We start from the raw sequence: 27,041 nt of genomic DNA, 5'->3' as shown, positions 1-27,041 counted from the left end.
GTGGCAAAATCCGCATTTTAGCCTCTTTGCGAGTAGCAAACCGCTTTCAAAAATAAACATGAGATGTTTTATTCCAACTTAGGCGATCTAGTCTATACTTGTATGCTGTGCGCATCACATAGTAATTCTAGGTTAATAACCGGAATAAGAGCACATATGTTTTCAAAAACAAGATATCATGCTTAGTAGTGGCCGATCTTTGATCGGGCGAGCGGGGGTGCTCATGAAATGACCTTCCCCAATCGTACCCAAGTTCCCGAACCGAGACAACTTTGGTGATGACGGACACGTGGTCTTAGGCACGAGTCAAGGTTTCCTAAATTCCCCCAAACTAAAATATTTAGGTGGCGACTCTGTATCTGGCAAAGCAGTCCATGTTTGGCACTTCTTTCTAAAAATCAACTTTTCAAAACAATTTGCCGGATTTGGACTCTTTGGTGATTTATCGATCTTGCATTGCACTTTACGAGATTAGATTCAGAACCGTGACATCAAGTCCGAACTGTAGTGAGCCCAATAAACAAAATAGAATTTTTCCCGGGACGTTCGGGGACATCTACACTTAGGCACAACTGCCGTGTTCAAAATCCACTAGGGGTAGTGCACCTCTTCGATTACGCCTGCCTCCAACAAATTCTTGAATTCACTTACCACCACATCGGCGTGATGAAGTGTTGATCGTCGTTTTTTTGTATGACTAATTGGGTGTCTTTGATGACATTAAGTTAGTGGCAAATGAAGTTTGAATTGACACTAGGCATGTCGTAAGGCGTCCACACAAACATTTCAATGTTTGCCACTAAGAAGTTCACAATCTCCAATCGCTCTTAGGCGGACAAAGATGACCCCAACAGAAAGAACTTAGTCGGATCGTTTTCATCGATTCTTGCTTCAACCAAGTCTTCAATGGCCTTATCTTCAGACTTTTTGCCGATATCATCTAGGACCCTCTGATCATTTAAAAGAAGCCTTTGGCTGCTCGGCTTCCGTTTATGGCCACTGAACATTGTTTGACCATGACTTAATCATCCTATACTTCCTCTATTATTCGGGTGGCAGAGGGGAACCTCATTACTTGGTGATAAGTTGATGCCACTGCTTGCATGGCATGAAGCCATCCTCTGCCTAGGATCAGATTGTAAGTCAAGGATACCTTTAACACCCAAAACTCCACTTGTTTGACGATGGAACCCACTTTGACCGGTAAAACAATCTTTCCGACTGGCCATTCTGGTTATGAGTTGAAGCCAATCAGCGACTACGTTGCTGGGGCTAAGTCTTTGTCCTCCAACTTTAGTTTCTTGAAAGCGTCATAATACATTATTTCGACCGAGCTACCTTGGTCAATCAAAATGTGTTTGATGTTGAAGTCTTTGACACACAGCGTGATTACTAGTGTGTCATTGTGTGGGGTTTGGATTCGCTTTAGATCTTTACTAGAAAAAGCGATGACATTTGTGACTTTAGCCTTGTCCTTTTTCACGGTAGGCTGGATGGACATAATTTTCCACATGTGTTCAGCTTTCTTGATCATCCTTCTAAGCTCGCATACTCGTGCTAGTTCGATTATCCCATGGATCACATTAATCACACATTTGGGAGGGGTGTCTAAGGTGGTTAAGTCATTAGGTTCAGCTTGGCCTTGAGACGCAGCCTCAACGTCTCCGTGGATGCACCGGTCCAAATGCCTAGCAGCCACCAATTCTTCTAGGTGTTGTTTCAAGGGCACACAATCTTCTGTGCAATGTCCTTGCTCATCATAGTAAGTGCAATAATATCACAGGTTAAAGCCTCTTTGGGCATCTCCCAACTTAGCCGGCCACCATATGCATGTCTCATCACGGATATCGTTAAGGATGCGGTAGATTAGAATTTTGAATATCGTGGTGAAGCCTGTTTGGGCGTTTAACTTTCTCTTAGCGTCCTTTGTGGTATCGCGAGAGTAGTTTTCCCAATCGGAGTTGCGGTTCTGGTTATTGCGATTGTTTCCACGATTCTGTTTCCTTTCACGGTTGTCTGGACAATTTTTCTCTTGTCCGACTGTGTGAACTTTACTTGCAGTTCTCTTATCCGCTACTATCGGATTTGCCTTCACGGTAGCAGCAATCGCGTCATCCTCGACTCAGATGTATTCATTGATGTGTTACATAAACAACTCCATAGTCGAAGGTTGGTTCATGGTAAGCAAGTCTCTGAGTGTATGCCCAACTGGAAAATCGCGCTTATAGGTTTGCCACGCAATCAAGAATTTCGTTGAATGTTTCCCAATGTTTGGTATTACACGCCTTCAACGAGACTCCCAGTTCCTTCTTGATTTCCAAAAGATGGTCAACCTCCTTGGGTGTTTTGGTATTTATCTTGAATCGGGTGACAAATGCCTCTGCCGACTGCTGTCACCTCTTGATACTCTTATTCGGCAACCTCTTGAACCACTTTAGGCCCAATTCACCTAAGCTTGATGGCAAAATGAGGCACATTAATGCATCATTACGTCTGTGGCCATCCATTACCTGTCAAAAGTGGCTCATGTGCATGTACGGGTCAATTTTTCTGTCATAGAGCATGAATTTTGGCCGGTGGAAACCGTCAGGGGAGTGGTGCATTTTCTATCTTAAGGGAAAAATGGGTGGTGCTCAGCCTCACCAAGTCTCTATCTTGTGGTATGTGCACAACCAGACGCGGGGGCGACATCATGACCTTCTCACTGGCACGAACATCGTAGGCCAGCTGCTGGAATACCGGCACCCTCTGTGTCTCCCTTTAGCGCGCTCGCTCTTTCAATATGTCCTTCAAATCTCCCAATTGATCGAAATAGGAGTATCTCAACGTCGTTGATAGACGCGAGGGCCTGTAGCTACTGTCTCGAGTACAAGACACCTCTGCCGGTGAGATGAAGTCATCAGCTCTGAACTTTCTGGTGATGGAAAGTGAGAATGTCAGCCTCCTACTGTGACTGTTTGAATGGTGGGACTAAGCGCGCTCACTATGGTTTTATACTCTAGCAATGCCCTTTTCCTTTCAACTGGCGCTTTATAACCTCTATCTCTGTCGTCATCCTTCTGATGATGGTTTCTTGGTCTTTCAGCTTGCTCTCCAGGTGCTGAGTGTGTGATCCTCGTCATCGGCGACGTCTTTCTGGGCTTAGAGAGTGCCCTGAACTCCTTGCGTATTTGACTCGTACGTCTCTAGGGGGTCCTCACATGGAGGTCTCGGAACCAGTCTTCGTCGGAACGACGGGCAAGTCGTTTCGCTGCCGGATTGACTCTGGAATAATGCTATCGATAGCGGACTTTGGAACGTCGTCGTTCTCTATGGAAAGTGATCAAACGAGCGTAGAGGTCAAGGATTTGTTTGTTTGAGTTTTCCACAGACGACGCCAATTGTACGGGGAGTAAATATTCTTCATTTTCGTACTCTTTTCATCAAAGCTTTGTGTTATTTTAAGCGGTGTCATACAACTTAAGAACACAACGACGGTGAGCTACCCAACAGGTGTGTTGCTAGAAAACCCCTCGACGGTCAACTTAGCACCCTTAGAGAGAAAAAAGAGACTAAAACAAGGATAGTTCAGTGTAAGGAGAAATTGTAGACTTGTTGCATGGAGGCACTGCTAGGTTTATATAGTTTGTGTGCGCACTACCCTGCTCGTCCTTTCTTAGGCACGTGAACATACTATTTATCCTCTCTCCGTCTTACACGTGTGTGTGAGACAATACTGCCAAACAACATTGGCAAAACAACCAAACAGTATTGATGCGCACGAACAACGGGTTCCTCCTTCTGCTCTTCAATTAGGCCACGTGGCAGCTCTTGCGGAGCTATCCACAATCCAGCAAGTAGCTATTTATTCCAAGAGCAGTTTTTACAAACTGGCCTAGCTCTAAGATGGCCAACCAGTCAACTGCAGCTTAGCTAGGCCAGTTAAACTCGCCCTAGTTCTTTACCATGTCCCACCTCTATTTGGACCACCACAACTCTGCAAGATTAGCCCGGTTCACCAGTAGAATACTTCAATTGAGACGGTGGAGCACGGTCAACCTTGTTTGGCGAATTTAGTCCATTTTAGTCTGGCCAAGCTAAATGTAAAGCGATGGCCTAAGCTTGGTCCATCATGTTAACAGCTCGACCTTTTGCACAATTAAAACTTCGCTCTTAGAAGCTAATTGAGATTGGTGTGTGTTTGGATTGCTAGTGCCAAGATCGGTCCAAAAAAACTCTGACAATCGTGCATACAAAGACAACTCGATGAGTCGCCATCGCCGCCGTCTTCGTCGGAGCAGTGGAAGAGAGAGAGAGAGAGAGAGAGAGTGTTGGTCTAGATCGCTCACGGATCTGTGTGGATCGACTCAGATCTCAGTCTATAGAGGTGGAAGGGGGCGGCGAGGAGAAGGGAAAGGGTGATGACGGCGATGAGGCAAGAGGGGACGGCGACGGCGAGACGACATCCTTGGTTTTGAAGAAGAGAAAGAGAGAGAGAGAGAGAGAGAGAGAGAGAGAGAGAGAGTAGTGAGTGAGTGAATGAAAGGGTTTGGACCGTGGTGTATAGGACATATAAGGAAGGTTATTTTAGTCATTTTGATTGAGTTTCCAATTTTAGATAAGCTAATAGGCCACCTTTCATGAGTCTATAAGCTTTAAGCCTATCTTTTAGGGCCTGTTTGGTAATTATTTGATTTTTAGTTTTTAGTTTATATTTATAAAAATTTAAAAAATTATCATAAAAATTTGTTTGATAAGTATTTTGATTTATAAATGGTTGTCCCAATTTATAAATTTGAGGAAAAAACGTAAACTCAAAAAATGAGTTTATCTTTTCAGTTTTCAATTTTTTTTTTCCCAAATAATCTTTTTTCAATAAATTTTTTTTCAAATAAATTTTTTTCCAATTATTTTTTTCAATTAATTTTTTTTCAAATAATTTTATTTTCAATTATTTTTTTTTTCAATTATTTTTTTCAAATAATTTTTTTTTCCAATTAATCTTTTTTTCAAATAATTTTTTTTCCCAATTAAATTTTTTTTCAATTATTTTTTTAATAATTTTTTTTTCAATTATAATGTGTGTGATTCCATTGTCATAAATAATAAATATAAATATAAATATTTTAGACCTGAACAAATATATTTTTTAATTTATATTTTTTAATTTTTTTAAATATTTTGTTCAAAACAAATATGTTTATAATTTATATTTTTCTAAAAATAAATAAAAACTAATTTATAAAATTTTAATAAATATAAACTAAAAACGTAAACGTCAGCCAATGTTATCTTAATTTTCTTTTTTTCAATTTATTTTCACATTTTTTTAACCAAGGTTGTGAGGGAACTTGGGGTCACTGCTGTGGTAAACGCACAGCAGTGACTGTTGTGTTTTATTTTGTAATGCATTATGGACTTATTTTTATGATCTGAACCGTTCATTTTGTAAGATTTGTTGAGTACTTCAAGCCTACCAAAAATCATATTAATCGGATATCAACAACTATATGATTGAATTGCATATTTTTATACTATTTTTCAAAAGAAAAACTTCTTGTTTGTTTTTTTGGTTATCAATCATATAGTTATTGGTATCCGATTAATATGATTTTTGGTAGGCTTAAAGTACTCAACAAACCCTACAAAATGAACGGTTCAGATCATAAAAATAATCCCATAATGCATCACAAAATAAAATACAACAGTCACTACTGTGCCTTTACCACAACAGTGACCCCAATTCCGTTGTGAGGTGCCTCAATAGGTCACCTCTCACGGATCAATAGGTCCTGTCAGACTTCAAACCCTACACTCAGCTTTAGCCTAACTCATTCAAGTTGGGCTAACTAGTGTTGAGGTATGGTATTAATTTGGATAACAGGCCGTCAGATGGCCCTGATTACGTTACAAACTTTCAACTAACGAAAATGAGTGGGAGCACTAATTAGTGCTATCACTAATGATGTGATAGTAGGTCTCATTATAAATGATTTGATATTTTGGTTTTGATGTTGTATTTTTTTTCTTTTTTTATTGAGTGCCATGTCATTAGTGGTCTTTTTTAGAGTTCCAAAATTAGTGGTCTCTATCATTGTTGTTCAACTAAATGATAACCCTTATTCATCACCAAGCACTATAAAATCTCTATATTAAGCCTCCGTTTGGGAAGTAGGTTGACTTTTTGACTTTTTAACTTTTTTGATTATTTTAGTCTGAGACTAAAAAGCCTGGTTTGGGAAGGACTTTTTAGCTTTTTTGACTTTTTGGTGATGTGTGTTCCTGTTAATTTACCAAAGTGCCCTTCCCAAAACACATCTACCTTAATTGCAAGGGCCGTCGTCCACGTCAGCAAGCCAACTGTCCGAAATAGTTGTTGTTCTTTTTTAAATTTTCTTTTTAATATATTTTCGGTTTGGAGTTGCCGTTTTTTGCTAACCTTTTATTTTTATTTTTTTATTTTAGGTTTGCATTTGGCATATTTTGTTTAATTTTTTTTATTTTTTATTTTTTATTTTTATTTTGGGGTATTTTGGTAAAATATTTATTTGTTTAGTTGTTTATTTTGGATTTTGATTTGACGTATTTTGCTTAATTTTTGTAATTTTTTTAAATTTATGTTTTTGTCATTTTTATTTTTTTATACATTGAAATAAGTTTTTGTTCTTTAATTTACGTTTTTTTGTAATATTTTGTTTAATTTTTTTAAATTTTTTTTCATTTTCTGTGAAATGATAAAAAGTGAGATTTTATTTTATTGTCCTGTGTAATTTAAATAATTTAATTTTAAATATTTAATTTTAATTTTAATTTTAATTTTAATTTTAATTTTAATTTTATTTTTATTTTTATTGTAAATATTTAAATAATGTAAATGATCTAAAAAATTTAATAAGCAAAAATTTAAAATAAATATTCAAAAAATTTAAAGCGTAAAAATTTAAATAATTTAAATATTCAAAAAATTATTTTAACAAAAAAATTTAAATAATTTAAACAGGTTTACTGATAGGAAGGCAAGGCAGTTGACAACATCACTTGCCTTCCATACCCAACAGGGTACTCTTCAGGGAAATGTGAGGTAGTAGTATAAACAGGTTTACTGAATTGAGAAGTTGTAGATTTATCAATTCCTTTTAATTTATTTGTAGAAGTTAGATTAGTTGGACCAAGATGGATTTGACTGTTTTTCCTAAATAGAGGAGTGTTAAATATTTCGTCTTCAGTCGATATTTCAGAAAGGACACTAGATGTACTATGTCGAGAAGACTGGCTTCGATTAAATTTGATATTAACTGATCCATCATTGTTTTGCTGGATATGTTGAATGTCGTGGATTGAAGATTGTTGTTGATTATGTTTGTAATTTTCATTGACAGTAACCCATTGATCAGGTAAATTAATATCTTTCCATTCAATCATGTGAGGAATATTAATGTTTGATTCATTAGTACTACTGCTTTGGATTAATAAAGTTTTATCTTTGGGACTTTTATGTAAAACATGAACATTTAAATTAGTTTGCATACATTTATAATGAACACGATAAATTAAAGCAATATTATGAGAAGAATCTAACATTTCAGTATATTCGCCATGTAATTGAATGTTTAATGTTAATGCCTTGAGAATATGTGGATCTCTTAAACTTAATGTAAAATCAGGAAAACAATTAAAATGTACTAGACCTTTATTAAGACCAGTTTCCATCATTCCCATTAAACTAGCATTGTAATTAAGAAAACGAGCATCTCTTAAACAGAGTAAAACAGAAGTATTTTGTCCTATCATAGTTAATGGATTGACACCAATTTGAATTAAACCAATATGCATGAAATTGTAACCACGATCTAAATGTCGTTTGATTAATTTTTTATCAAATAACTGACAGGTTTCTCTGGGTTTTTCTAAAGCATAAACTTGTTCAATAGTTTTAACATGGAGAGTAACTTTAAAAACATCCTGTATAAAAGAAGTTTTATAAATCTCTTTAATAGGTAGTTTTGGAATATTCCATCCAGAATTAATTTGATCATTTTGTATTTCAACATCTTCTTCATTAATTATGATGCCTGGATTAGGTATGGAAGGCAAGGCAGTTGACCTAGAACTGACTGATGAGTTACTTCTAAATAATCGATTCATTGTTCTGTATTAATTAACCAGTTTTACAGATATCTTAATACATACCCTATTCTTGTCAATTTTACCACATACCTAGTGTACATACATACCCTATCTTTAAACCCCAAAGTCTGACTCTGCCTAAACCGAAGGACTTACAGAAGACTGGGAAGAAGTGGGTGACTTAAACTAGGTGGATAGAACAGACTGATCTTGTGGGTGATTAAGATGAACTGAAAACAGGATTAATTAAGCAAACAAGGAAGACGATTGAGCAGAAGTAGCTAAACAGTTAGAAACAGGATACAACATCACTTGGCTCTGATACCATTAAGGCGGAAGCAGCATGTATATTATGAAGGAGATGGATTACGAAATCAAAACCAGACCAACCAACAGAAACATTGGAATAACACATTAAATTGGAGGTCGACAGGAGTGGGTTTAGTATACCAGTTTTTGGTAGTTTGAGGATTAACTTTGGGATAGTGAATTTTATTAAGAGTAATAGGTTGAAATTGTTGAGCTAATTGATTTAGTTCATTATCAGTTCAAAAAATTATTTTAACAAAAAAATTTAAATAATTTAAATATTCAAAAAATTTTAATAATTTAAAATGTTAATATTTTAAATTTAAAAACAACTCTACACTCAAATCGTAACTAAACACATAAAACAAAACTTAATTAAAAAATTATTTTTAAAACTCATAACCAAACACATAATTTGAAACTCTATACTACTTTTATAACTCTACACTCAAATCATAACCAAATACCTAACAAAAAAATTAAAATATTTAAAAATATTTTTATAAAATAGAGTTTGAATTTTTTTTATAAAAAATTTTAAAATTTAAAAAATTCAAATTGTAATATTTTGAAATTAAAATATTTAAAAATATTAAAAAACGTTTTCCTTTTTGCTGTTGACATGACTTGGCTGGTTGAGGTTATACTTTAGTGCAGCTGAGTAGGACACGTGGACGGTAGTGGCTAATTGGTTCAACATTTCCAACATGGGGCATTTTAGTAATTTAACGCCTTGTTGTATGTGAGCTACAATTCAAATGGAGGCTGATTCATATTTTGTCGCCTTGTGGCTAATTTAGCCAATTTTGTCGTGTTTTGGCTAAATTAGCCCACAACCGGCTTCCCAAACGTACTCTAATACAAGTGTTAGTTAGCTTATCAACTAAACTAAGGTCCCTTTTGAAAAGGGGGTTATAATTCACTTTTAAGATTATAACTTACTTCTTGACTTACAAAAAAATTATTTATAAGTAGCTTATAAATAGTTTTTAACTAAAAAACTGATTATAATTATTTTCTCAAAATAGCCCTAAGTAGTAAAATGTCCAATTACACCTTGCCATGTAGCCAATTAGAGAATTTTTTTGATAAGAGTTCCACTTATCTTCAGTTTTGGAGAATATTTGGCTTAATGAGCTCATCATTGAACCAACTAAGATATGGTTTTGGAAGTGGGTTAGTTTTTTGATTTTTTGATTTTTTTGACTATTTTAGTATGTGGTTAAAAAGCTTGATTTTGAAAGAACTTTTGGTTTTTTTTTATTTTTTTAACTTTTTGTGAGAGAAAGAATGTAATGATTATGAGTTGAATGTAATATCTTGTCTTATTGGGCTAAAAAATTTATTTTATTTTTTGTGACTATTTTAACCAAAAAAAATCTGACTTTTTTCTTCCCAAACCATGCCTAATCTAAATCCATATACGTATTAAAATATAATGCATAAAATATTCACACACACAAAAAAATCAAATTAATTCTATAATTATAATCACATATTTTATTATATTTATTTTGAAAAAATTAAACAATATATTTTTAATTTCATACTCATCATTTAATGTTTTTAAAAATAAATATAATAAAATAATGTAATTATAATAATCAAATTAATGCTCTTTCTGTTTAAAAATAATATATTTTTTATCAATTTTTTTTTAAATTTTTTTTCAAATTAAAAACAGCTAATGAATCTTGTAAGTGGTGAACAAAATTTAAAAATTATGATCCACAAATACTTATTTTAAGTGTTTGTTTTCTATGTTGTACAAACAATTTGAAAATGAAGAAGTAAGTTTTTTTTTTTTTACAAATAACTTAAAGCCGTGATTCTAAAAACGATTTCAAATCCAGTCCTCTGTCTCAGATTGGCAGTTTCAGTAATTAACTTCCTAAAAGATGAAAAAGTTGTATATCGATAGATTTCGTTGGACAATATCATTTTTTAATTTAAAAATTAAAAAGTTATTAAAAAAAATTAAAAATTAATAATTTATATTAAAAAGTTAGAAATTTTATTTCCTCTATATCATTTATATATTTTTTTGTAAAAAATTAAAAAATCGTTCCAAATATATTAATTTTTTTATATCATATTTTAATTACAAAAATAAAAAATTACTAAAAAATATATTTCCAAATGAGGCTCTAGGATGGTTTTATTCTTGATCAATTATAATTTATTATATTTTTTAATTATTCAACCTAAAATTATCAATCTCACATTCTCAATTAATTATAACTCCCCTGAGACAAGACATGCCGTGCCAGCACTACCAAATAACTTGTCCAATGGCCTTATCGTGACGTTGACGACTCTGATTGGTCACGCCTTCATGTTTTTGTCGTTTTCTCTCCCTTTATTTATTTATTTATTTACTATTTTATTTTAAAATCCAACTTGTCTCAGGTTGAGATCAAGACTCGACCTGACAAGTCCAGTCTATGAGTCGATTTTTAATTCCCGTTTTGATAATTTACACTATTCAATGTATAAAACTCATTAAGTTTATATCTTTGTAAAAAATCACGTTAATCGAATATCGATATCTATTTGATTGGATCAGAATTTTGTCAACCGTTTATTTTTTAATCATTGAACGGTTCTACATGTTGAACGGTTCTGTCAGAATTCTGTCAACCAATCAACGTGATTTTTTATAAGAATATAGTACTCGACGAGTTCTACATATTGAACGGTTCAGATTATCAAAACGGGACCCAAAAATAGGCCCATAGGTTAGCCTAGATGGGTCCAATTTTAATCTTAACACGAGACAAGCTGAACCCTTTATTTTATTTTTATTAATTTCGTTTGTTTCCGAGCCGTATGCATATGCAGTAATTTGAGAAGCTAGTAAAAAGTTAATTTTTAGCTTTTAACTTATTTTGAGTCACTTCACAATAAATTCTATTTCCACACATCTACTTACCTCAATGCACATCATTTCTCAGTGCACACACTTAATAATTTAATTATTAATTTTTGTTATCATTCTACACACTAATTATTCCAATCATACCCTAAACTCATATCTTGTATACACACCTCATCAACTCCTTTTCCATGCACTCAACACTCTTCCAAAGCCCCTTTCAAACTTCCATTACCACTGCCACCTCTGCCATGTGTTTGGTTTCAAATCCTTCTTAGCTCCACCACCACCTCCCTCGCATTAGGCCTATTATCCTTATTCGCCGCGTGTGTGGATGATTAATCGATGAGAAAATAAGGATTTCGTTACAGAAGGACTTGGAGGAGAAAGCTCTAACTCCGATGGAGCCAGCGACAGTGGGGTGGTGGTTGTGGAGGTGTTTCATGGCGACGATTCAATTATCGTAGAGCTAATATAGATAGAGTGACCTGAACCTGCCATCCCTAATTTTGCATTTCAAGTCGAACCGATTTGTAAAGGACTCGAGCTCTTCGTAGGTGAATACTGGAGGAAAGGGACTGGCGCTATGGTGGCAGCGAAGGTAAAGAATTGTTGGGTCTTCTTCCTCCACTGCCAGAGTGACTTTTTTTCTTAATCGAACAATTATTGAAGCAATTGATAAAATAGCTAACAAACACATAAATACAAAAATTGAACACAACATTGCTATTTGATTTGGGTCGTGTTGACAAATCAATAGATGAGAGATTTGATTGTGAGATCGAAAACATACGAATCGCTTTTTGGGGTCGGAGGAATTGAAGCTGTAGACTCCATTGTTGGCTTGGCAAGCCAGCAAACATCTTTATTCTTCTTGTTCTTCTCTCAAGAATCACTTTTTCCTGATTTATTTTCACTAATTGTTGAGTTTTAGTTGATGGGTTTGCATCATTATTTTGCATGACATCTAACTTCTTGTATCATGGGTTCTTTTGCTTCTAACTCTGCAATGGCTTGTTGTGCTGTTTTTGGATTCAATTGGTTTTACATTCTTATTTCAATTTCAAACCAGATTCAAAAAAATGTGTCCCTTTTGTTGTTCTGTTTCAATTTTCTTTCACACTTGCATGATTTTAGTTCATAATCCTTAGCTCTGCAATTTGATAAATAAGACGAGTACATAGAATATTTTGATATATTATTATGGGTGTTGGTAGATATCTATTATGGTCATTTTAATTTAAGGTATAATTGACATTAAAATAATATTCATTAAGTGTGTGTACTGAGTGTTAACACCATAAATCTGCAATTTTTATTATTATTTATTATTTATATAATTGCAGGACACGTGTCATCCTCTTATTCATTTGGAAATTAAAAGAAGTTATAGAGATAATGGAGAATATGAAGGACAAAGTGGATGAGTGGGAGGACAAAGTGGATGAGTGGAATGACACATGGCAAGACAAGAATGAAGATGGAAGAAATGGGTAGTTACTAAGTAGTTATTGCTGTATTTTTTCTTCTATAAATAGCCATTAATGGCTACATTGTAAAGGATCCCGAACTTAAATCAAAGACACTTGATTTCAATATTTCTTGTCATTTTCCTTATCTTAGGAGTAGTTTAACATAGATTTATATTTCGAAGCATTTATTTTCAGCATTTCCATTTCGAAGCATTTTATGTACTTTCTTTTCGAAGCATAGGAGTAGAGGTAAGTATTTATTACTTTGATTGTTCACTCAATCATCTTTCTCCGTCCCTCTTTCTTTTTTTACTTTTTCTTTTCTCTACACTTGGCAAATTTGAAGTCATCTTCGTTGAGGCAAAAGAACCGTCAACACAATCGCTTGGTAATTGGCTTGAATTTAATCTGTAAGGATTTTTCAATCCTTGCTGGCACGCTCGCATTTATGATATTTTCCTTCGTAGGAAAAATAAGCCAACATTTTTTGGCACGCCCAGTGGGACAGCTAAGTGTAAGAAATGACAAACAATTTGGATTTCACCATTCGAACTTGTCAATATGAAATATATTGGCGTGAAAGAGAAATTTTGGATCTTCAAGAAGAGATCCATTTTCTTGATGAAATAAACTTTCATCCCTTACAATATTATTTGGTGGACGAAAAAAGACACCATTTAATTGGAGAAATTCATCAACTTGATATGGAAATTCGCCAACGGAATGATGAGTTATCAACTCTCACTACCAAGTCTTTAACTGAGGCTTTAATGGTCGGAATTGTTGAATTTTTTCTGAATTTTTCCATGGTTAAAAATAGTAAAAGCAAAGAATTGATTTCATCAATGGCTCGGGGGGTTCAAGAGTTCGTTTTAAAAGAGCCAAATTATGAAATTAACACAACGAAAGAGCATGTTCTTGAGCCCAATTTGGCTAAGAATGATGTTCCATGTATGACTCGAGGGGTCCAAAAACCAAATTTTAGAGAGTCAAGTCATGAAAATAATATATCTATGGGTGATTTTCATAAGCCATTAATGGCTAACATGGAAAAACAACCCACTTTGCCAAATAATTATGAAAACCTATTCGGCAAAAGTCATGTTTTTAAAACAAACATGGTCAAGAATAATGAACAAGCCACTGTTCATGAATTCAAAATTTTTGACATTTTTCAAAATGTCAAAAAGTATGAATTTTCATGGTCACACTATACCATGACTTTTGGTGTTCAAAATCCCTTTTGGATTTGTGGTTCACATCAAAATATAATTATGATGATGTGGCTAATAAAATTAACAAATTGTTCTTATGAGTTCGAAGCACTAAGAACAAGGGATGACCATTTAAAATGCATGAACTTGGCTAGAAAAAGCCTGTGCATTTAAATAAATGGTTGAGAATGGCTTATCTTTTCAAATTGATGGCCAGTTGTTTGTATGTACACAATCAAAGCATCGAAGATACATTCGAAGCATCAAGAGTTGTTTCGAAGGTTGATTACTTCACATTCGAAGCTGTATAAAGCTTTGAAGATACATTCGAAACATCAAGAGTTGTTTCGAAGGTTGATTACTTCACCTTCGAAACTGTATAAAACTTTGAAAACTTTCGAAATGTGTACATCTCTTCAAATATATGTAAAATGACAATTAATTAGTTGTCGAATAATGCCTGTTTTTGGCATCATAAGTTGGCTCGAAGAACAACAGTTTGGGTGTCTTCGAAGAATTAATAATTGGTTCGAAGCACAAAATTAATATTTTCATTAATTCTGTGTGAACCAGAACATATAAGTTTTGAATAACCACAATGTTGGCCAAAAACAGCTCCGAAAGCCGTTTTGCCATAAGTTGCTTCGAAAGCCGTTTTGCCATAATTTTGTAAGCTTCGAAACACTCTATCTTGTATCAACAACAGCTTCGAAGAAATAATAATGGTGGTTGTGAACCTTCGAAGCTTTGTCGAGTATTTTTGAGGATGTAATTCGTCTTTGGTCGGTTCCATCGACCTTCGAAGAATGATTTTGGTCCTTTATATCACTTTCGAAGCTTGTTACTAGTAATAATTCGAGTCATCTTGTCATAATTTCATACTCATTCGAAGTACTTTATTGGTGTTGTTACATCATTCGAAGCACTTTGCTGCTTAGGTTAGTCATGTGCTTGGTTCGGCCCTTCAAAAATTCAAATAAACATCATTTTTAAGGGCCGCGGGGGGTAATGTTAACACCATAAATCTGCAATTTTTATTATTATTTATTATTTATATAATTGCAGGACACGTGGCATCCTTTTATTCATTTGGAAGTTAAAAGAAGTTATAGAGATAATGGAGAATATGAAGGACAAAGTGGATGAGTGGGAGGACAAAGTAGATGAATGGAATGACACATGGCAAGACAAGAATGAAGATGGAAGAAATGGGTAGTTACTAAGTAGTTATTGCTGTATTTTTTTTTCTATAAATAGCCATTAATGGCTACATTGTAAAGGATCCAGAACTTAAATCAAAGACACTTGATTTCAATATTTCTTGTCATTTTCCTTATCTTAGGAGTAGTTTAACATAGATTTATATTTCGAAGCATTTATTTTCAGCATTTCCATTTCGAAGCATTTTATGTACTTTCTTTTCGAAGCATAAGAGTAGAGGTAAGTATTTATTACTTTGATTGTTCACTCAATCATCTTTCTCCGTCCCTCTTTCTTTTTTTACTTTTTCTTTTCTCTACACTTGGCAAATTTGAAGTCATCTTCGTTGAGGCAAAAGAACCGTCAACACAATCGCTTGGTAATTGGCTTGAATTTAATATGTAAGGATTTTTCAATCCTTGCTGGCACGCTCGCATTTATGATATTTTCATTCGTAGGAAAAATAAGCCAACATTGAGGTAACTAAGTGTATGGAAATAAAATTTTTCGTTACATTACCTCTCACAATTTTTACACATACAATGACCAAAAAGTCAAAAAAATAAAAATAAAAAATAATAATAATAATATTTTTTAACCAACTTCTCAAATTATCCCCAAGTAGCGTACATGGAGACGCCCAAGTCACACATCTTTTTTGGAATGTGTCGTATGCAATGTCAGATTATGTATTTTTGTAGTATATATTATATATTTTCATAATAAATATTATATGTATATTCATAAAATTATGATAATGTAATTATGATAATGTATAATTTAAAAATAAGTTTATATATTTTATGATAATATTATGTATTTTGATGATAATATTATGTATTTTGATAATAATGTTATATATTTTTTAGTTGAAAAATATTTAAATAAAAAAATATGTAATATTACTAGCAAAATATATTATATTATCAAAAAAATATATAACTTTATTTATGAACTATAACTTTTATAATTTCACCAAAAATATATGTATTATAAAAATAAATATATAACAAAATGGATATACTACGCACCAAAATGTGTAGCATATAATTTCCCCCAGGTCATAGGGTCCGATCCACTTTTGTATCACCCTAACAGAAACTGTTGCAACTGTCTAAGTTTGATCTTTCGTTCCGATCCAATCTCCGCCGTCCATTCTCTGCCGTTTTATTATAGAGTCCAGTATTCGGATTCTATTCTCTGATATCTCGCGCACACAGACCCCCACCACACACCACGTCCATCTCTCTCTCTCTGGCTGTGGCCGTCCTGTTTCTCTCTATCTCTCTCTTCGCTTTTGGAAGACGAACAAGATGATGCGTTTGGCGAAGATAAAGATTCGATGCTTTGTCAGTCTCCTATTGGTCGATCCATTGTTTTCTCGCAGATTTTAATGTCACACGTCGCGCCACGGCCGATCCGATCTGATTCGGTTCTGTTTCGCGCCGGAGATTTCGGAAGATTTCCGAAACTATTTTGTCCGCTGCTTGATTCTGCTAAAGCTTCGATTTCTCGAGAATTCACCAAGGTTCGACTCGAATTCAATCGTTTTAGCGTCGTTATTTCTTAATTTAATTTAATTTAATTAATTTTTTTTTTTTTTTTTCAGTTAGATCTTTGAAGTTTGAAGTTTGTGAAATTTTTGAGTCTGTTGAAAAGCTGTGATAATGGAAGATGGAAAAGTGAACAAGGTGAGTGGTGGAATGCCAGACACAGTGTTTGAGTGTGTGATCAGTTACATTGACGACGCACGTGACCGCGACGCAGTGTCTCTGGTGTGTCGGCGATGGTACGAGATCGACAAGACGACGCGAAAGCACGTTACGATCGCTCTATGTTATACCACGACGCCGCAGATGCTGTGGCGGAGGTTTCAGCACCTGGAGTCGCTGAAATTGAAGGGGAAGCCGAGAGCGGCGATGTTTAATCTGATTCCGGAGGATTGGGGAGGGTATGTGACTCCCTGGGTGGAAGAGATTTCGAGGTCGTTTAGTTGCTTGAAGGCTCTTCACTTTCGCCGGATGATTGTGATGGACTCGGATCTTGAGCTCCTTGCTCATTCTCGTGGTCGAGCTTTACAATCGCTCAAGCTTGACAGATGCTCTGGATTTTCCACTGATGGTCTTCTTCATGTCGGCCGATTTTGCAGGTTTGTGATTATTGCTTTTCGCTGATTCTACTTCAATTCTTTTCTTCTTTGTTAAAATGTGAATTTGAACTAATTTGGAACTGTTTTTGTTGGTTTCATTAATTTTAGAATTTTACTCTGTATAGTATAGATAACTAGAGTTCACGTGCAAGAAATCTTCACGATTGAAAACTGCACTAGAAGAAAATTTAAAATCTTACACTTTTAGATTAAATCTTATACTCTCAACTATAAGGATCTGCTGAGCTTTTTAACTGCAATGATTTTCTCTGTAATATATTACATCAGCGTTTTCTATCTTCTTCCAAGAAGGAATGAATGACCTAAGTTAAGTAAGTGGTCATGAGATGAAATGATTGTCAGTTGCCTCAAAATTCGATGATTCTTTCCAAACCTTATTGAATCGAATTATTGATTATTCCAAGTTGCCATGTGAAGATCATCTAGATGAATGGTTATAAATGACAAAACGTTTTCCATTTTTTTTAGGGAAGCATTTTTACTGAAAGAAATGGAACCAATCTTTCGAACTGTAATGTGGTGGTTTGTCTTGTTTTTCTGTTCTAAAATTGCTCTTGGATTTATTCCTCTTGAAGTTACGTATACTCCTAATGGTTTTCATTGTCATGGCATGACTTAATTTTCATTCCTGTTCGTTATGCCTCCACTTGTAGTCATTTGATCTGATAGGATACTGACTTTTGGGGTGTTATTCGTATATGGATGATGAGCTTGTTTGCTTGATATAACTGCTGTTCATTTCTCTAGATCTATGAAGTATGGGTACTTCAAAAAATATGCAGTTCTTGTATCGCGTATTTATCGGTGTATGGTACTTCTGCATATGTATCGGGTACACGAAACACGTACCCACATTTTTCTCTTAATTTTTGACGTATTCAAACATAGCTAGTGTATATCCAAATCGTACTGTACCTAAGCTGAAATAATATTTTTTTTCTACTATAGAGATAAACCTCCTTTTATTAGACTTCTTTTTTATTTTTAGTTTTATAGTTAACATGATTTTAAAATTAAAATATAGTTTGTATGTTATTTAATATATTGACATTTAATTGTGATTTATACCTTTATTTTTGGCATTAAATGTTAATTATAGGTTGGATCTTAACAAATTAAACTACTTAATTAATTTTTGCAGTACTCTAAATTAAAAATAAATATTTTTTTACAAGCATACCAAGCCGTACCCGTACTCTATTTTTTTTAGATTTTCCCGTATCAACGTACCCGTATCGTACCAATACTTGTACCCGTGCTTCGTAGCTCTAGATATAATGTTTTCTAACATGGACTATCAGTATGCCACTTTAGTTTCTTAATTCTGCATGGAGAATTTCATGATTTTGGAAATAATTGACTTTGAATTGTTTTTAGAACCTATTGCACCCTCTATTTGGGCTAGCTTCCTTTGTAAGGAGATTTTCAGTGGTTCTTTGTGACCAAACTGATGGCTTTTTGCTATCTCTATTATCAATCTTGTTGGAATATCTATGTAACGGATAGTTCATTGTTTTGGAAAAAAATTTGATGTTGAGAGAGGCCGTGTTACTTTTCTCCCTTTTCCCCTCTTATAGCATATTTTTTTCATGGAGTTTGTGTAGGCAGTTTCTGTTGACCTTTGCGTTAGGCAATTTTATATTTTTTCTCTATTTTAAACAAGAAGAAAAAATTATGTTTGGTACTCATTTAAATTATTTTTTTTGGTTTTTGGTTTACTGTGTTTTTTGAAACTAAAAAAAATAAAAATAAGAAGTTTGGAAACACCAATAATTTTCTTATTGGTTTCATTTTTGTGAGAGAACAATTTTAGAAAACTCAGAAAACAACCAAAGTGTTTTCTAAAAATTGGGGTGCTTTCAGAAAAACTTTTTTAAAAACAATTTTCAGAAGCAACTTGTCAAAGAAGTTTTCTATATCGATTTTCATTTTTTGTTTTCAACAACAGAATAGTTTTCAATAATGAAACTAAGCAAAAATTTTCATTAACTCAGACCCTTCATTGAGCCAAAGGGGGACTGTATAACGTTGTATATATTGATTATTATTTTTTTTTGATCAGCGGCATTGTATATATTGATTATAACTAAATAATGAATAGAAAGCAGATATACTTAAATACTATGCAATGTGAGAATGAATCATTTAGGGTGTTAAAAGGAAAATTTTAGTTCTCTCTCTCTTTTCTTTAAACAACTAAGTCACTACTTAAACCATGCTCAAGATTAAAGTACACAACACAGTAAACAAGTTGTACTTCAAAACTCTTGGTTGATGTTACCAGATATAGAAAACATTTTAGGCTGTTTTTGATTGAGAGATTGGAGGAGGGATTTGGAAAGAGAAAGGGAAATGGTGTGTAAAATTAGGTGAAATGTAACTATATTTTATTTACATTTCACTTATCTTTTCCTTTTCTTTTTCCTTTTCCCTTTTCAAATCTCCTAACCAAAGAGTAACCACATCAATCCACAATTCCTTTCCAATGATCTAATGTCCACAATTCTTTTCCAATGATCTAATGTCCAGCAGAAATCATGTAAAAATGAATTCATCATGTGGAAACTAGAAAAAAAAATTAAAAGAGAAAGAGAGGAAGAGATTTTAAGCACGATCAGGAAGAGAGTTTATGGTGAGGTGGCTTTAAATTATGTTCTTGGTAGGTTGTTGTTCAAACAGAGGTTTTAGATGAAAATTAAAACTTAAAAGCGTTTTTTGGGGGCAAAGTGGGCTTGGTGGTTCTAAAACCTGTGAACTCAAGCTTTTGGTTTGCCAAGCACTTTAACTGTGTGGCGTTGTCTGCCTTTTTGAGACATTGATTAATAGAACCTTTACAGAAATAATTAAATTTTGCATGTTGATGTTTTTGCATATCAGTGTGTGAATATGTTTGTACTTGTATATGAATATTTATAATTGTATCTATGTATTGAATTTGGGCTTTTATATGTCATGTATGAATATGTTGCACCTTGGCACCTTGGTGCTTTTTTTTTGGTCTAGCAAGTTTATATCATCCTTGGGGACTGTCATTATGAATTGAGTGAAGGAAAACTATAGAGTTGTTGATTTTATAGATTATGTTATTTGCAAGGAAAATGTAACTTTACTGTACGGCGATGGGATTAGAGGATGTGAAATGATTATACAAGTGACTAAGTTACTAAATTTTGAAGTTTTTTAGTATTTTGAATATCATTATTTGGTAGACTTATCTTCTTATTTCATGTGAAATTTTGACATAATATTCCATCAATACCTATCATAGCTAGGTAAATAGATCCAGCCTATCGATCCACACAGTTATAGGATTTTGGTCGGATGGAGAAATGATTTGGTGTTGAACTAGCCACCTATTCTGGATAGAAGTTATTTTTTTCTTCCTTTCTCTGTGAATATGAAGTATTTTGCAGATCCTAAAAAGAAGGGTGCCAGTAACCCTGGTCTTACTGCTTAACGATCTTACAGAATTCATCCAGTTAGCAAGTAGGTTCATGTAAATCCTAATGAATATATAGTGTACATGTTGATATTTGATTACTTACTTTCTTTATAAAGAATAAATGTAATTTTGAACCTGTCCTTTTTTGTTGGAGTAGATGGAACATTAAACACAAGACTCCAAGTTTTATGTGTTAAATTGAACCATATTTGGCAGATCTCATGCCTAAAGGTTGCCTGGATATGAATCCTGCAAATAATTTGATTTCAGTTCCTCTAGTTTTCTTTATATCGTGAGATCTCAGGAATCATAATGTCTTGTAATGTTTTGAGAAGAAACATTATCTGAGCAGAAACTGCGAAAGGGAATTGCAGATTAAAAGTACTCAAAACCCATAGCGTTTAGCAATAATTTACATTTTCAAAGGTACATATGACTGCAGATTTGAGTTTGTGCAAATGATGCAAAGAATAGGTCCATATTTAGTCTCTGTGCTTTCAAAGAATTAGGGATCTTGAAATTAATAGGAAGCATTGATAAAAGTATTTGAAACTTCCTGCTACACCAATATGAAATTTTAAATTAAGTGATTGTCTGGGTCTTCCAAAAGCTAAAGAAGTATTAGTGAAGATGAAACCTAGGAATCTTCTGACTAATTGCTGTGCCAATAGGAGTTTGGAGGTGTATGGGAGATTTCACACTGTCCTGATTTGTTGATGAAATTTATAGACGATGAACAAAGTGCGTGATCAGTGCAGGAAGAGCATGGGGATTTCTACATGAAGAATAATGTAGATATCCAAACTGTACTGATCATTGGGGCATTGAATTCATGAAAGAAAAGCTTTTGACAAATGGCGGTGGCAGTGTTCTTATTTGGATGATGTAACACATGGTCTTTACATAACTGGTAAAAGTATAATACATGGTTACCTGGGAAGAGATATTATGGGCTTTACAAGGGAAGAAGGTGTCATAACTATATTAGCAGTTGACAGTATCAAGGCGAGCATTGTGAAACTCAACTGCATGAAATCAATTGACAGAGCACAAATGTGTTTACAATCCTTAATCATGTGAATCATTCTCTTCCATTTTCTTCTCTCTTTTGTGTCACATGTGATCATCTAATTATGCATTTATAGGATGGAGTCAAAAAAGCCTTGGCAGATACCATAATGTAATTAAGATTCTATGGCCGATATTAGGTAGTAGCAGTAGTTGGTGAAGAAAGCTTAGTTTTGGTTGATCCCAAGTGGCTGGAGTATAAAGCTCGACTGCTCTCTCTCTCTCTCTCTCTCTCTCTCTCTCTCTCTCTCAACTTTTTAGTTTATTTGAAAGAACCTTATTAAAATTGAAGCAGAATAAAACAAGGATGGGCAAGGTTACCTCCTGATGGATGTAAATAAGAGGTGAAACTGAAGAAGAAAGGCTAGCTAATTGCACAAGTATGACATGCCATAGGGAAGTCTTTACATATGTAACCCCCTCTGAATTTTAAATTTCAAGAGCATCAGCTTGACCATTCCCTGCCTGATGCACACTGCAAAAATGTATCCAGGTCTCCCTAGGGAACTTCAAATACGCAATAGAGGTGAAGTCATTACAAAATTACCAGTTGTGATGCTTCAGGACCTTAAACATACTTTAATCATTATTTATTCATGGCCGACTTTGTTTTACTTGGTGTTTGTACTTGCATGAAACTGAAATTGAAGTTGCACAGAGCAAACTCTTCTTTTGCCTTTTACTGAAATAAAATTGAAGTGGCAGTGAGAGCTGGTACTGGTTTAAATAATTCCTTAGTTAAGATTTCCAAGCAAGAGAAAAACCGTAATTTGATACTCTTCTCCAAAAAGTTTGAGTAGTTGAGTATGTTTCATTTGTTTTTGCCGTCCAATTTTCTCTGTCCTGGCCATTCAACGTTGATATTCCTACAAAACTGATGTTTTTTTGTCAATATTTTGTATAGATTTCCTGCTCTGTTCTCCCACAGAAAATAAAGCCCTGGCATGAACAAACTAGCCATAAGGGCTCATGTAGATGACCACATCAATTTATATAGGCTTTTGTTGATTTAAGTTGCAATGTTAGTGATTTTGTGGTCTCCGCCAATGTTTTAAAAACCGGACCGGTGAACGAACTGGAAAAGGGATTGGATGGACGGGTCACCGGTTGGTTGAACCGGAATCGAACCGTGATGTCATAAATATATTAAAATTATATTTAAATAAAAATATAAGTAATAAAATTATAAATTAAAAAAAAATGAAAATATTAATAACATATTTTAAAATATTATCTTAAATATTTCTCCTAATATATTTTTTTTTACTAAAAAATATAATAACATATTTTAAAATATTATTCACCTTGCTTGTTTTCACTTTTCAAAAAACACTTTTTAAAAAATTATACTTTCTTATTTTTCGTGTTTTTTTGTTTTTATTGAATTTTTTTAATATTTTAAGCAATTTTTTTACTTTTTAGACACACCTAACATAAATACACCTAAAAAGTAAAAAAAATTGTAAAAAAAATCTTTTAAAAATTCACTAAATACCAAAAATACAAAAAAAATACAAGAATTTAGTACATTTTTTTTGTATTTTTATGTATTTATTAATTTTTTAAAATATTTTTTCACAATTTTTTTATTTTTTAGATACATCTAAGTAAGGTGCATCTAAAAAAGTAAAAAAAATGTTTAACATTTTAAAAATATTCACTAAAAACAAAAATATACGAAAATCAAAAAAGTCAGTTTTCAAAAAACTTAATCCAGAAAATTTAAACCAAACACACTGATTAATTTTAATTTTGGAATAGGAAACCAAATATTCAATATTCTTTCCATATGATTTTAATTCAAATAATTTGATTGAAAGAAGAGCAAAAATTTTGGAGGGATGTCAAAATTTCAAGTCTCCCTCCAATAAATTTGATTGAATCCCATATGGATTTCTTAAGTTTTTTTGAAAGAATTTTTTTCTTATCAATAGGTAAAGACTTTCACAATAATTTCAAGTTCTCAATGGGATTCCTCACAAAAGGAGACCTTTGAAAGAGAGTTTTTAATTAAAATTTTCTTATATATATAATATATATAATAAGAAAGAAAGAGAAAGAAAAGAAGGAAAGAATAATAAAAAAAAAGTTAGAAAATATCAAAAAAAGTTCAAAATTTTTAATTTTATCAGCTAGGCCGGTTCACCTGACCCGTACTCGGGTTGATCGGTTTGGCGGTCCAACCGCCAGTTTTTCCGATTCTCTCTAAATAGGTCGGTTTTTGAATTGGAACAGTTTAGAGGGTATATCCGGACTGGAATCCCAATTGGTCGACAATTCAACTGGTCAAACTGGCTGGTCCGGTTTTTAAAACCTTGGTCTCCACCATACCAATTGTATGTTGGTGAATGTCTATTGTTCTACGCATTGGGGTCACATGTTTCCTAAACAATTTACATGAACCAGCAATTTAATATTAAAAAGTTTGATTCACATGATGTTCTACAGGAATAGTTGATAAGTTTGCTGCTTAAAGGGCGTATAATTTAGTTGTTTATGCTTTTCATTTTGCATTTGTGCATTCTGTGGTAGAACTCTAGGTTAAGTTACTTTGTTAGATGAGTAGTTTTTCAATTGTATTTAAACCAAACATGCCTTTTTTTTTTTTTTTTTGGCTTCTTTAATAATGTTATATATATAGATAAGGTTACTGCTTTTTAATTTGTTCAAAAAGAAAGAAAGAAAGAAATGGTTGCTGCAGTTTGCAGTATTAGAGATCTAATTGATGTTGTTGACTACGTCAAGGTAAAACATTGATTTCTGTTTTCTTACTTCTTCCTGTTCATCCTCAGGAGTTTGAAAACCTTGTTTCTGGAAGAGAGCACAATCAAAGAGAAAGATGGAGAATGGCTTCATGAGCTTGCTTTGAACAACACTGTTCTTGAAAGTTTGAACTTATACATGACAGAGCTTCTCAAAATCAGATTCCAAGACCTTGAACTCATAGCCAGAAATTGTCGCTCTCTTGTCTCGGTGAAAATTAGTGAGTGTGAATTACTGGATCTTATTGGTTTCTTTAGTGCTGCAGCTGCATTAGAAGAGTTTTGTGGGGGTTCTTTTGGTGAGCAACCAGAAAAGTACTCGTCTGTATCATTTCCCCAAAGATTGCGCTCCTTGGGTCTAACATACATGGGCCGGAACGAAATGCCCATTGTATTTCCATTTGCTTCCCTACTGAGAAGACTCGATCTCCTCTACGCACTTCTCGACATGGAGGACCATTGTCTCTTGATTCAAAGGTGCCCTAACTTGGAAGTTCTTGAGGTAGAATCTCAAAACCAATTCTTCATATATACTGATTGTAAAGACATCTTAGTTATTACATCTTCCATTAGGCCTTTGCCCCGGGTATGTAAAATTGATTGAATGCTTTGTTTTATCCCTGTTTGTAAAGGACTAATAAACAGTTTTTTTTGCCAAATAGGCCAAAAGCAAATAAACCTGTTTGAGATGGCTTCTCCATTAAAAAAGCAGCTTTTTTGTTTTGTTTTGTTTTGTTTTGTTTTTTTCCTTCTCTTATTAGCAAATTTGTGAGAGGATGATTTTACCCTTAATACTTTCAGAAATTTCACCATGTCTCCTACAAGGGCTCCATAATACTAGAAGGGTATTACTGACCCAAAAGTAAGTCGGAAAAGACTAAAAAAATTAACTTTTTTTAGCAATTCTCAAATGCAATCAGCGTTTTAAATTCTAAAAAAAGCAAAAAAACTACTAAAAAAGCAATTGGCAAACCCCACCTTATTTTTTTTTCTTATGAACAGGCAAGAAATGTTATTGGAGACAGAGGATTGGAAGTTCTTGCTCGGTGTTGCAAAAAATTAAGGAGGCTTCGGATTGAGCGAGGTGCTGACGAACAGGGGATGGAGGATGAAGAAGGATTAGTTTCACACCGAGGATTAATTGCTTTGGCGCAAGGCTGCCTGGAACTAGAATACGTAGCCGTATACGTCTCTGATATTACAAATGCATCACTGGAATGTATTGGTGCACATTTGAAAAACCTCTTCGACTTCCGTCTGGTCTTACTCGATCGTGAAGAAACAGTCACAGATTTACCTCTCGACAATGGAGTCCGAGCCCTATTACAAGGTTGCTCTAAGCTAAGAAGGTTTGCTCTGTATGTTCGGCAGGGGGGTCTAACTGATGTGGGACTCGGTTATATCGGGCAGTACAGCCCAAACGTGAGATGGATGCTTCTGGGCTCTGTCGGGGATTCTGATGCAGGGCTTCTCGAGTTCTCTAGGGGCTGTCCTAAACTACAAAAGCTCGAAATGAGGGCATGTGTTTTCAGTGAAGATGCTCTGGCTAGGGTCGTGTTGCGGCTACCTTCTCTTAGGTACTTATGGGTGCAAGGGTACCGAGCATCAGCAGCCGGTCACGATCTCTTAGCCATGGCTCGGCCCTTTTGGAATATTGAGTTAATCCCAGCAAGACGAATGGTTGTTGCCAATCCGGTCGGGGAAGCAGTTCTCGATGAGCATCCCGCCCATATACTTGCATACTACTCCCTTGCTGGACAAAGAACTGATTTTCCCAATACCGTCAGACCTTTGGAAGCAGCCGCTGCCCTTGATAACGAGTAGATCTGTATATAAATCTGTCTCTAATGTTGCACGGTCTCTGTTAGATGTCATGTTTATAGATTCTCTCCTGTAGCTTTTCTTTTCGGTAAGAGGGTATTTTTTTTTTCTTTCTTTTCCACTTCATCTAAAGTTGTAGTTTTGATCTGTGTCTCTGAACTTTGACCTGTAATAAGCATGCTTTGTTCTGTTACTTTAAAGCACTCGCTTGCGACTTGGTTGTGCTGCCCTTTCAATTGTGCTTGGGACAATTAATTACTTCTAAGTTTTAAAATCATTGGTAAACTTGTATGAACTTCTCTGTGATTCAGAATTGTTTGTTAATTTATGTTGTGGATGGGATGAATTTTTAGTATGTGTAAAAAGTGTAAAATATGAATGAAGAATCAGATAATTTTGCTGATATACGATTGTAATAGCTGATTCTGGAGCTTCTATCTACAAATTATGTTTGTGCCTGTGACTACCATTTTATTTATGCTCTTGCACTATTTTAAACTTGAGCATCAGACGTTGAGCGAGAACTTGATTGTTCACCTGATCACTTGAAACAAATTCATATATCACTTGAAAAAGGAGATTACAACTCCGTTTGTTTTGAC

General features: G+C 34.1%; 1 protein-coding gene across 2 annotated transcripts; it reads left to right on the top strand.

Annotated features, from left to right (window-relative positions):
• Window positions 1–16,252: 16,252 nt before the first annotated feature.
• LOC114261213 (coronatine-insensitive protein 1) lies at window positions 16,253–26,734 on the top strand. Of its 2 annotated transcripts, none has more exons than XM_082876256.1 (4): window positions 16,253–16,704; window positions 16,786–17,325; window positions 24,649–25,120; window positions 25,621–26,734. In XM_082876256.1, exons 2-4 carry the CDS (start codon window positions 16,844–16,846, stop codon window positions 26,440–26,442), a joined length of 1,776 nt encoding a protein of 591 aa, XP_082732382.1. In that variant the 5' UTR covers window positions 16,253–16,704; window positions 16,786–16,843; the 3' UTR covers window positions 26,443–26,734. The 2 variants fall into 2 exon arrangements, with proteins under 2 accessions (XP_082732382.1, XP_082732384.1); XM_082876258.1 differs by having other exon boundaries at window positions 16,254–16,704; window positions 16,790–17,325.
• Window positions 26,735–27,041: the final 307 nt, after the last annotated feature.

Source organism: Camellia sinensis, chromosome 1, assembly GCF_055761805.1.
Source record: "Camellia sinensis isolate YWXY chromosome 1, ASM5576180v1, whole genome shotgun sequence".
Taxonomy (NCBI): Eukaryota; Viridiplantae; Streptophyta; class Magnoliopsida; order Ericales; family Theaceae; genus Camellia; species Camellia sinensis.
This window is presented reverse-complemented; position numbering and strand designations above follow the sequence as displayed.